At 41.3% G+C, this 12,285-nt stretch overlaps 1 protein-coding gene across 1 annotated transcript; it reads left to right on the forward strand.

Moving 5' to 3' along the window:
• Nucleotides 1-4,821: 4,821 nt before the first annotated feature.
• Nucleotides 4,822-7,607, forward strand: LOC139454446 (tubulin beta-4B chain-like). Its single transcript, XM_071236149.1, has 3 exons — nucleotides 4,822-4,879; nucleotides 5,241-5,349; nucleotides 6,433-7,607. The coding sequence occupies exons 1-3, from the start codon at nucleotides 4,823-4,825 to the stop codon at nucleotides 7,605-7,607; spliced, it is 1,341 nt and encodes a 446-aa protein (XP_071092250.1). The 5' UTR covers nucleotide 4,822.
• Nucleotides 7,608-12,285: the final 4,678 nt, after the last annotated feature.

Raw genomic sequence — 12,285 nt, forward strand, 5'->3', positions numbered from 1 at the left:
GTTTAACATCAAACAAACATGTGAAAATGATGTATACCAGATCAGACACTTTTAATAACAGTAAGAGTTGTATTCATATTCTAAATGGAATAATTGTAAGTGTATGCTTTCTTTTGCCAGGCTTTGTATGAATCAGTTATAACAGTTATCTCTTGAAACTCGTCTTAGTCATTTGGTTTGGCGAAAAGTTCCTCAGTCCATCAGTCCATCAGTACATCAGTCCATTAGTCAATCCAGTGTTTGTTTCTTTGTTTGTTGTTTAACGCCACACTCAGCGATGTGGTCTGTAAAAAATCGAGTCTGGATCAGACAATCCAGGGATTGACATCATGAGCATCGATCCATACAATTGGGATACGATGATATGCATCAACCAAATCAGCCAGCCTGACCACACGATCCCGTTAGTTGCCTCTTACGACAAGCATAGTCGCCTTTTACGGCAAGCATGGGTTGCTGAAGACCTATTCTAACCCGGATTTTCACGGGTCCAGTCCAATGTCGTTCATTCCAACGCCGTGATGGTGTCGCCAGTGCTGTGGTAGCCACTGAAAATATGAGAATTATCCGATAATCTGCAGTAACGATCTCAAGAAGTCTTCCTCCCAAGGTTGCACTGAACCATTTTATGGACGCTTCAACAACCGTGGTGGGGCCGCCGGTGCCGTGAAGCCCACTCATGGTTTATAACCGATGAACTTTAAAAGTTGTTGAGAGTTCTACGGTTTATTTTTTTTGTTATCCATCTTTACTCTGTTTTCTTCTTCCCCTAACAAGTAAACGAAATAGTCTCCTAATGGCACAGACATTTAACTTTATCCTTTAAGAACGTTTAAACACTGTACTGTACATATTGTGACGGTAATCAGAAGAAACGAATGTGTTATTAAATTTCGCTAATTGCTGAAAGGAATGTTTAAAACACGGATATGAACTAATGCGAAACTGTATGATAGTTTAATGTAGCCACTTAATGTGGAACAGAAAAGGACGACTTAACGTTGAAATCAAGGCTGTCATAAAGTGAGTGAGTATGGTTTTACGCCGCTTTTAGCAATATTCCAGCAATATCACTATATTTACCTGTATGGCCACGATAGGTATGCAGTTGTTACTATGGCAACTCCCAGAAGCAGCAGAAACTTCTTTCGTCGGGGCTCGATGGCAATCATTTGAGTTAACTGAAAGAGGGGATGCTTATGAGTGAGTGAGTGAGTGAGCGAATATCTGCCCTGATTTGGTGCATTTAGATCTCCTCCCGATACCATCAGGGTCTAAGCATTCTGGTATATACTAGCCCCACACAATAATCATGTGTTTATGTTTACATTTTATTACTGGATTTATGTTGGTCGCCTCATCCGCATCCGGATACTGACACTGATAAGCCTCGTGGTCGTAGTGCCACTGGGGCAGAAACAGTTCTTTGTACCGGCCTCTTAAATGAAAATCGGTATGATTCAATGTTTAAACGGGTTACTTTTTGTTTGCTTGTTGTTTAACGTCGCACTCAGCAATATTCCAACTATATGACGGCGGTCTGTAAATAATCGAGGGCTGGACCAGACAATCCAATGACTGACATCACGAGCATCGATCCACGCAATTGGGATACGATGACATGTATCAACCAAGTCAGTGAGACGGACCACTTGATCCCGCTATCGCATCTTACGACAAGCATGGGTTGCTGAAGACCTATTCTACCACGGATCGTCACGGCTTTAATTTTCTTTTTTTAATACTAAAGTATAAATAAATATTGGTGAAATATTAGGAAATTCAAAGTGTTAACGCCAGAGAATGGTTATTCACAAATATCTGTCGAAACAGATTCCATTGAGCGTAAAAGGTAAAAGGATGATAAATTCATGAATAGATCACTGAAACTCAATGTTGAGTCCAGATGTTCGTGAAATTTATAAGCATGCCTTGATTTACCGGTGGCAACGAAAGTGAAAAGTCAAAGATATTCAACTTTCTTCAATTACGGTGTCCGCGCCTATCAGATAGGGATGGTACCAGATATTCGTCAAAGGGGAGCGTATCCTGCCCCAACGGTGGCTTCAGTCACAAACACATGCAATAGCAAGAAAACTGTTCGCCTGAAAAAAAACACAATGGAAACATATGGTACAAGTTGAAATAAGGAATTGCGAGGGACAACATTTCGTCAAAGATGCGATAAGTTTGTCATCAAGATGTCACAAAACAAAACTAAGTTCTTGAAAGTTGTAACTTGATCAAACCTCTTTGAAATCTTCGTAGAAATAGCAAGCTCGATTGTACCTCAAAAGTTGTGAAGTGTAGACACCAATGGCTGGCGCTGCTGGAATATAAAGAAAAGTTGACTGGTGGAAAATTGAAGTCATACAGATAGAGGTTTGTCATTTTGAATCTTTATACAAAATCTAAATACGAAACAGATAAGACTGTTCTCTTTTATGTCTAGTTCAGGATGGTTAATCAGTGGAAGAGATTGGCCACTTGACCATATACTGCACCATATCAGATCATCACATACCTGAAGCTTAATTTATATATCTTCGCAAAATTGCCTTCCTCTGATTTTGCAAATTCGATTCAAAATTATATATACAGAAACAGATCAGCAGGAGGAGGAGTACAGTTGGTGTCCATGGGGATGCCTACGTATTGCCTTAATCTCCTATCCACTAGATGTTGTCAATGGTGAAGTCCTGCATTTCACTGATTGTTTCTCAGTAAGCTCCTGAGGACATTTCATTTCTGACCTGTTGTCGTGGGCATCTGATGGTAGAGATGTAACTATATCTATTGTCACCACTTCTAGTGACAAAATGTCCTATGGATCAAGGAATGAAGTTTGTTTTGACAGTTCAGAACTTCTTCTGAGATTGCAAAATGTACAGAAAGTCATTAAGTTTTTGGGAAACCACATGGTAATAATTCCGTAATAATTCAAATACATTCCGTGAATAATCACTTGATTGCAATGAGGATTATGGTACATTTGCTTGACCCAGCAATCTCTCTCTCTTTGAACGGATGATTTTTGGAGCTTTGGAATCCTGTACAAAAGAGGAATGGACACGTCGTCAGTTTGGCAGATTTTTTCCTCAGTTCTGACCTTATATGTGGCATTATTTGATGTGTCACTTGTATCAAGTTCTCTGATGAACATTATTTTAACCATGTTGTTCGTTTGCTATACCTACATGTAGAGATTCTCTAAGCCTTCCTACATATATTCGAAATAGCTTGATGACATTAAATCATGAACCTGACTGCAAGCTCTAGAAATATCTTGAATGGATATTGTATCTCTTATGATTTCACTGACTGAGTATGATTTTACGCCGCTTTTAGCAATATCCCAGCAGTATCACGGCGGGGGACACCAGAAATGGGCTTCGCACATTGTACCCATATCCGGAATCAAACCCGGGTCTTCGGCTTGATGAGCGAATGCCTTGACCACTAAACTACCCCACCGCCCCCTTATGACTTAAATTACTGACACACCAAACCAATGTTTTCGCAATAACATCACATGGTGTATCTACATCTGTTATTATGCCAAATGTATTCATGATTGTAATACAGTTATTGTTGCCGGAGCTGCATTAATATAAACATGTTTTGCTTGTTTACAAATCCAGTTATTACCTGAAAATAAATAACTTTAATCGTGAAGAAAGCCATGGGGAGCCGCCATAGTACGCTCACGAAGCTATGTCAGTAGTATGCAGGCATGGTTTATTCCAATCAGAAGAAATGCATACCCAGTGACAGGACAAGACACACAATACGATCAGGCAAGAAGGCACTCGGCTCACTGGCTACATGTCTTCACGATACGACATTACAGAGCGATCATACTGGGTGACATATCTTATCATAGACTCCATCGTCAGCCGTTGATCGTTTCTGCTGCGAGGGCTCGGATCTATTTGGTAAACCCTACCCCAGGGAGTGTTGCCATGGTTACCTTGTTAAGATCGTAGGCTTGTGGAGTGGTACCTTGTCCAGGTGTGGGATTCCACATTTATTGAAGCATATCAACATGGAACTTTATATATTAATAAAGTCCAGAGCAGTTTACACTTCAAAAATAAAACAACCCAAGTACTAATGCTGCCTTATCAGGGCAATACAATAAGGAGCGTTAAATTCAAATGCTCCCTGTCTGGTATCCATTTCCACTCTATGTTTATCCATTGTGAAACTCCGCCGTGATATTGCTGGAATATTGCTAAAAGCGGCGTAAAACCATACTCACTCACTCATGAAACTTTTACAGTGCCTCTTTGTCAATAGGGTAATGATTAACTGCAAAACTGATAGTTGTAGAGGTATTTTACATTACGAAAAGAAACTGTTTTCATGTCCGTTTTTAAAACTTCTAATATGCCGCTTGATTCCCTTTAAATATTATATTGAAACTATTTTGATCCAGTCATATCTTCTGGCCGTTGGTCAAATCAGATATAAAGTGAGCCAGGTCTACAAAAGGATCAACTTAAAATGAACTGCTTTTGTAAAGTAAATAGCGTGACAATTCGTCGGGGCAGGTTTATGACCCAGCCGCCGTGTCAAATTCATCAGGCTGGTGCATGTACATAATAAGTCATGTAGGTAATACCCCACGAGTCAGTCAAGCGAGGTAATTCTCTACCTACAAGCCAATCATAGTGTGTTGTTTATCTTACCGTTGCTACTAACAAGCTACAGTTGGGGCCTGGGCACATATATAAACCCTGTATTCTTTCTGGAAAGCACGCACTGGGTTTCTACCTTCAGAACATCCTACACAAGATTTCACCCCCACCCAACAACAACCATGAGGGAAATCGTCCACATCCAAGCTGGCCAGTGCGGCAACCAGATCGGCGCCAAGGTGAACTTCTTTCTCTTATTGTTTTAGTGTATTTTTAAAAAACAAAACAATTCAAAACAATATGCTTATGCTTATGCTTTTATTTCTCACTTGTCGTATACTTGACATACTGTTAAAGTTACATCATGTAAGGCCAGGACGGTAATCAGGGGAATTTCTTTTTCAGAACGTTTTTGCTATACGCGCAGGATGTAGCCAAAACATCCTGCCAAGATAGGCTTGAAATATGAATTCTATTAAAATCACCATATTATCAACAATGAACAAGGCGTAAAGACGACCACAACTATGCTATCTAATATTCGTTTCTTGTATGGATTTCTTGCGTGTGTATCTTACGAGCATATCTCCCCCTTTTCAGTTCTGGGAGGTGATCTCCGACGAGCACGGCATCGACCCCACCGGCACCTACCACGGTGACTCCGACCTCCAGTTGGAGAGAATCAACGTCTACTACAACGAGGCTACAGGTGAGGACAGGGAAATAGTAGATTATTCATCTGTACAATTCAACCGGCGATGAAAATCTAGATCATACAATATTATTTATGATGTTCATGTTTAGAAATAGAGACAGAATGGATGAGCTGCGGACGGCAACGAATGATAATAATAATAATAATAATAATAATAATAATAATAATAATAATAATAATAATTATAATAATTTCACTTTAAGGAAAAGAAACAACCAAACAAAAATACTCAGCTAATGAAGAACGTGTACATAATATAACATTGACAAAGACACCCCAGAACACACCCGATCCCGTCACAATAGCAAGAGACTTTATAACAAACCTACATTAACTAAATGTAGTCCTTTGTACAACACCATTCAGTTAACAACAGGGTAAGCTTAGTCACGCCACTGAAACAGCCACAGTGGTGAAAGAGGTGATTAAACGCATGTGTGGTATTGACTAGGGGGCTACTTATTATCAGTGCTTAAAACTTTTGTATTCCAACATGGTCTAGTGAATCTTTTGTTGTTTGAGAGCTTAGTTTCAACAAGCTCTACATAAGGACCGCATCATGTTCAATACTTGCCTGTTCATGTGTGCTTACTAGTCAATAATCAGGATAGTTTGTCAGAGATTTTATGTGTGCGTGTTCACCTATTGTAACGGTGTTCTGCTATATAGAGTTACAATGATTGGCTCATATCCCCACAGTGAGATGCAGGGTGCCAAGTGTATGGCTTAGATATTCATCAGAGGTGAAGGATATTACTTACATGTGTGTATTAGTCAACTTAACTTGCGTAATCGAATTTCGACCATGAAGAATTATTTTGACTTTAAAAGTAATTTTTCAACACATTTTCGCAAATTAATTTATTTCAAATTAATTCATGGCTTAGATATTCATTAGAGGTGAAGGAAATTACATGTGTGTATTAGTCAACTTAACTTGCGTAATCGAATTTCGACTATGAAGAATTATTTTGATTTTAAAATTAATTTTTCATCACATTTTCTCAAATTAATTAATTTTAATTTTGTCCGAACGACAATGAAAAGATATTTACAATGTATCTTTTATCATTCCAGGAGGCAAGTATGTCCCCCGTGCCGTGCTGGTCGACCTGGAGCCAGGCACCATGGATTCTGTCCGATCTGGTCCCTTCGGACAGATCTTTCGTCCAGACAACTTCGTCTTCGGTCAGAGCGGTGCTGGTAACAACTGGGCCAAGGGTCACTACACAGAAGGTGCCGAGCTGGTAGACTCCGTGCTGGACGTGGTCCGCAAAGAGGCAGAGAGCTGTGACTGTTTACAAGGCTTCCAGCTGACCCACTCTCTAGGTGGTGGCACTGGGTCTGGCATGGGCACACTCCTCATCAGTAAGATCAGGGAGGAGTACCCCGACAGAATCATGAACACTTTCTCCGTTGTGCCATCACCAAAGGTGTCCGACACAGTCGTCGAGCCCTACAACGCCACCCTGTCAGTCCATCAGTTGGTTGAGAACACAGACGAGACATACTGCATCGACAATGAGGCTCTGTACGACATTTGCTTCAGAACCTTGAAGCTGACCACACCCACCTACGGTGACCTCAACCATCTTGTGTCAGCCACCATGTCCGGAGTGACCACCTGTCTGAGGTTCCCTGGTCAACTGAACGCCGATCTTCGTAAATTGGCTGTCAACATGGTGCCCTTCCCCCGTCTTCACTTCTTCATGCCCGGCTTCGCACCCCTCACCTCCAGAGGAAGCCAACAGTACCGTGCACTCACCGTGCCCGAGCTCACCCAGCAGATGTTTGATGCCAAGAACATGATGGCTGCCTGTGATCCCCGTCACGGTCGCTACCTGACAGTGGCTGCCATGTTCCGTGGCCGCATGTCCATGAAGGAGGTTGATGAACAGATGCTCAACGTCCAGAACAAGAACAGCAGCTACTTCGTTGAATGGATCCCCAACAACGTCAAGACCGCCGTCTGTGACATCCCACCACGTGGTCTCAAGATGTCTTCAACCTTCATCGGCAACAGCACCGCCATCCAGGAGCTGTTCAAGCGCATCTCCGAGCAGTTCACAGCCATGTTCAGGAGAAAGGCTTTCCTCCATTGGTATACTGGCGAGGGCATGGACGAGATGGAGTTCACTGAGGCCGAGTCCAACATGAACGACTTGGTGTCCGAGTACCAGCAGTACCAGGATGCCACCGCCGAGGAAGAGGGCGAGTTCGGTGAGGAAGAAGGAGAAGAAGAGGCAGCATAAACATGTCACGTGATCTTACTGACCTTGACCAAAAAAAATTCTTCACAAGCAACTTGTATTCTTATTGATGTCAGATTTTGTTCATAGCACAATCACAGTAGAGGCTTTGTTACTTTTGATACTATTTATATTTATTTGTTGTTTACAAACATCCATATATGACTGAATCTACTTACATTTACATATCTGAATCACGTCGACAATAAAGTTGGCTTTGAAGTTTTAAAACAGCTGGTGTTCTTATTGGTATGCTTTCCTTGATGAAATGGTAGGGTAGCCTTGTGGTTAAAGCGTTCGCTCGTCACGCCGAAGACCCGGGTTCGATTAACACATGGGTACAGTGTGTGAAGAGCAATACAGGTGCCCCCCGCCGTGATATTGCTGGAATATTGCTAAAAGCGGCGTAAAGCCATACTCACATACTTCGTTGACACTGATGTAGTCTCGGGGCAAGGCGTTGTGTAGGCTTCGAAAATGTGCAAGTGGTGACGAAAGCATCGCTGTTAAAGGGAGGAAATGGGGAAATGTTTTTGCGGTGGTATTACTCCTTCAATCCTAGTTATATGATAGCGACCTGTAATGGACCAGTGGTCGACAACATGAGCAACGATACACGTCGTCTACACACACGACGAACCTCCAACAGCCAGGTCAGACATTCTACCACCACCACCTCCCCCCGATCCTCACAAGTAAGCGTAGATTATTCGGAGCATACTCTGGCCTAGAATCTCCAGCCTTAAAGACTTGGTACACATGAGCAAACAGCTAAGTTTATATAAAATACATCTGCTTCCTTGTGTGGATCGGTCTCATCCAGGATTAGTATGTAATGTTCCTGTCATGCATTACAACATGAAGTGAAGTGCGTGACTCAACTTCAGGGCGTGTCAGCTTGATGTGGAAGGAAAGACCGAAGTGATGCAGCTCTTTGATATTTTACGACTTAGACCAACAGCCCACGAGGACGGGCGAATCTGGGAGTCGAACCCACGATCATATGACACGTCTAGGGGACGTAACTCAGCGAATTTGGGTTCCTCCAAAGTGTCTTCGATTCCGCACTTGACATGGAAGCGAAAATGGCTGCCTCTTATATAAATTGTCTTTGGCCTTCTACTTCATTCCGAAATCGGTAGAATTGCATCTGGAGACGAATTGACAGAAACGTAGGAAACCTTGAACTGACTAGGTGTATACACTGTTTGAAAATATCGTTCTGTACAAAATAATGTTCCCTTGTGAAGTATAGCAGGATGGGGAGGCAGCTTGAATCATAGGATATTTCCATCATAGATACAAAATACAAGAAATGTTATTCAACGTCTGTTATTACAGGGAAGCGTATAACATGAGCTTTTTGGAGCTATTATTCCGACAATACAGGTTTAGAGAAACAGTATGAAACAAATAAAATGATAACATGTTTATGGGAAGCTAGACCATATTACAGCAGAAAGTAAAATATTTGACATAGCAAAATCATAATTAAAATAAAGTCTAAATGAAAAACAACACATTTTGTATCTATTTTTCAGTTGAGAGCTGTTTATTTATTTAAGGTCAAAAACGTTTTGCGACTTCCAACAGTCAAGGTAATACACTGGAGTTCTTCCAGATGTCCACTAACCTGTATCTGTGTTCATGGGATGGTAAATGATGAGCGACTGTTTCTCTACTTCCATGTGTTTATCGCCCTGACACGTGTTACCAAATGGTGAATAGTGATGATGTTGGAGATGCGTGTTCCTCGAACTGAACGTTAATACGTATGGCACCGTGTAGGTCCGTGTCAGTCACGATCCAGTTGAATCGTGAGTAACTGATTTTCACATCGCTTTGTAGCTAGTTGCAACTCCTTTTTTAAAGGCGATCCAATTTCATTTAGTTTATCAAACACGTTCATTCAGAGAACAGACAGCACCCGAAGCGGCAGCTGTTTGGAAGGCTTCAGTGTCCTTGTTTCGTATAAAGCTATATGAGTTACGACTATCTTAGCGCTACAATCTATCGAGTTCCACAAGGCAATCGCGAGGGCTGGTAAAAAAGGTGTAAGCCTAACAAACAAAAACTACACTTGTGAAAGTTTTTTTTAATTATATTTTTCAACATAATCTCCCTGCTTTTCAATACACTTCTCATATCGATAGTGAACCTTTAAATTCCAACCAGGAAGATGTTTTCTGGAGCCACCCTGAAAAAAACATTCACGGCAGCCTTGAGGTCATCGTTGTCGTCATAGCGCTTTCCACGAAGGTGTTCTTTCAGTTAAGGACAGTTAAGGTGGAAATCACTTGGTGCCAGGTCTGGCGAGTATGGAAAGTGAGGAAGCTCTTCGAACCCACATTGTCGCACAGCAGCCTTTGCAAGTCGAGATGTGTGAGAAGAGGCATTGTCATGAAGTAGTAGAACTCCATCAGTCAGCATTCCTCGCCGCTGAAGCAAATCAGCATAATATTCCGGTAATCGTCTTTTGACTTTCCAAGTAATCAACAAGGATCACACCCTTTGCATCCCAGAATACAGTGGCCATAACTTTCTTCACTGATCTTGAAGACTTGAATTTCTTTGGTGCCGGAGAAGTGGAATGGTGCCATTCTATGACTTGACGCTATGACTCAGGATCATAGTGGTAGACTCATGTTTCATCGAATTCCTCCTCAATTCGCTCTAAGTTGTCTCTCTGACACTGTCAGTTCTTTTTCCCTTAAGGTCCCTTTGGCACCCGACGAGCAGATATCTTTTTCATCTGTAAACGTTCGTGAATAATAGTCTCAATGGATCTATGGCTTAGACCTGTGACGTCCTCATGTTCAGCAATGGTAATACGTCTATCTGACAGTATAAGTGTTTCTGGCTAAGTTCTTTTCCATTTCTGTGTCCGTTTGGATCCCTGTCAGGTTCAACTGGCTGTCACTAATCTACAAACGGCCTCAACGGGACCAAATACTCTTGCAATGAACCTCTAAAAACATGTACTACATTGACTAGTTCACTTTCTTATGGTCCATATTTGAAAGTTCAGAAAGGCTCAGAACATTTTGACCAGCCCTCGTACATTGCTGTGACGATCACACGTCTACCTTGAAGTATATTTGTTACGACTGTCTTAGCGCTACATTCTATCCAATTCCACAGGGCAATTCTATTGTTACGACCGTCATACGTCTACCTTGAAGTATATGGGTTATGACTGTCTTTGTACTACATTCTATCCACTTCCACCATGCAATTCTATTGTTACGACCGTTACAGGTCTACCTTGGAGTTTATGGGTTGTGACTGTCTTAGCGCTACATTCTATCCACTTCCACCATGCAATTCTATTGTTACAACCGTTACAGGTCTGTCTTGGAGTATATGGGTTATGACTGTCTTAGCACTACATTCTATCCACTTCCACAGGGCAATTCTATTGTTACGACCGTCACACGTCTACCTTGAAGTATATGGGTTATGTCTGTCTTTGCACTACATTCCATCCACTTCCACAGGGCAATTCTATTGTTATGACCGTTACAGGTCTACCTTGAAGTATATGGGTTATGTCTGTCTTAGCGCTACATTCTATCCACTTCCACACGACAGTTCTACTGCTACGGCCATCACAGGTCTACCTTCAAGTATATGAGTTACGGCTGTCTTAGCGAAATATGCTACCTGGTTGTGTATTTGGTTGAATGCAGCTGGTAAGAATGACCAGTATTGTACTTAATACATGCAAACTACACCCTCGGTAATTAGGTTCAGAACTTTCAGCCACCGTATTTCAGTCTCTTTCTCATTCATACATCACGGATACATGTATAAATACCAGTTTGCAATATTTAAACTAAACGTGATATTTACCTGCGTGTGAAGAAAACACACAGGTCTGACTGACTAAACCAACCCAAACAGCAATAACTACCGTCAAACTGTGTAGTTGGGGAAACAAAGAAGAATGCTAGACCCGTACAGTCCTGTTCATTTCTATATATACTGCGTGTAGTCTCACAACAGCCACAATGTAAATAGTTACGATAGCCTATCGCGTGTTTAAGTGTTGGAATCACCATAACTTAACAACAGTCCATACCATTTTCATTGAGGAATGTCTTATCAAAATAGTATTTTTGTTGTAATTGAAATATTTACGCTGAAATCTCGTTTGTGTAGTTAACGGGACGCTTCGACTTACCAATTTTTCTATTCATTAATCCAGAAAATATGTTAATCCGGACGATTTCAGTGGGTGCGATGCAGTCCAGATTAACGAGGTTCAAATGTTGTGAGGGAGTGAGTATGGTTATACGCCGCTTTTAGCAATATCCCAGCAATATCACGTCTGGGGACATCAGAAATGGGCTTCACACACTGTACCCATGTGGGTTATCGAACCCGGATCTTTGGTGTCACGAGCGAACGCTAAAACCACTAGGCTACCCCAGCGACCCTTAACTGTTGTGAATTGTAACGAAATCAATAAACTATTGATCTATATCGCAGAGAAAAGACATACAATTCTAAACAAACCTGCCAGAAAATTATTGAAAGTGGTTTATATTTACGACAAAGTTGTTAATTACACCCAATGTAGATTTTATGAATCAGCGTTGAATTAACGCATTTCCCATCTCTCTACTTTTAAGTTAAAATTAAATATTTTATTTGTGAAGCCTTCCATTGCAATAGTGGC

Source organism: Haliotis cracherodii, unplaced genomic scaffold, assembly GCF_022045235.1.
Source record: "Haliotis cracherodii isolate W230 unplaced genomic scaffold, xgHalCrac1.p SCAF_10, whole genome shotgun sequence".
Lineage (NCBI taxonomy): Eukaryota > Metazoa > Mollusca > Gastropoda > Lepetellida > Haliotidae > Haliotis > Haliotis cracherodii.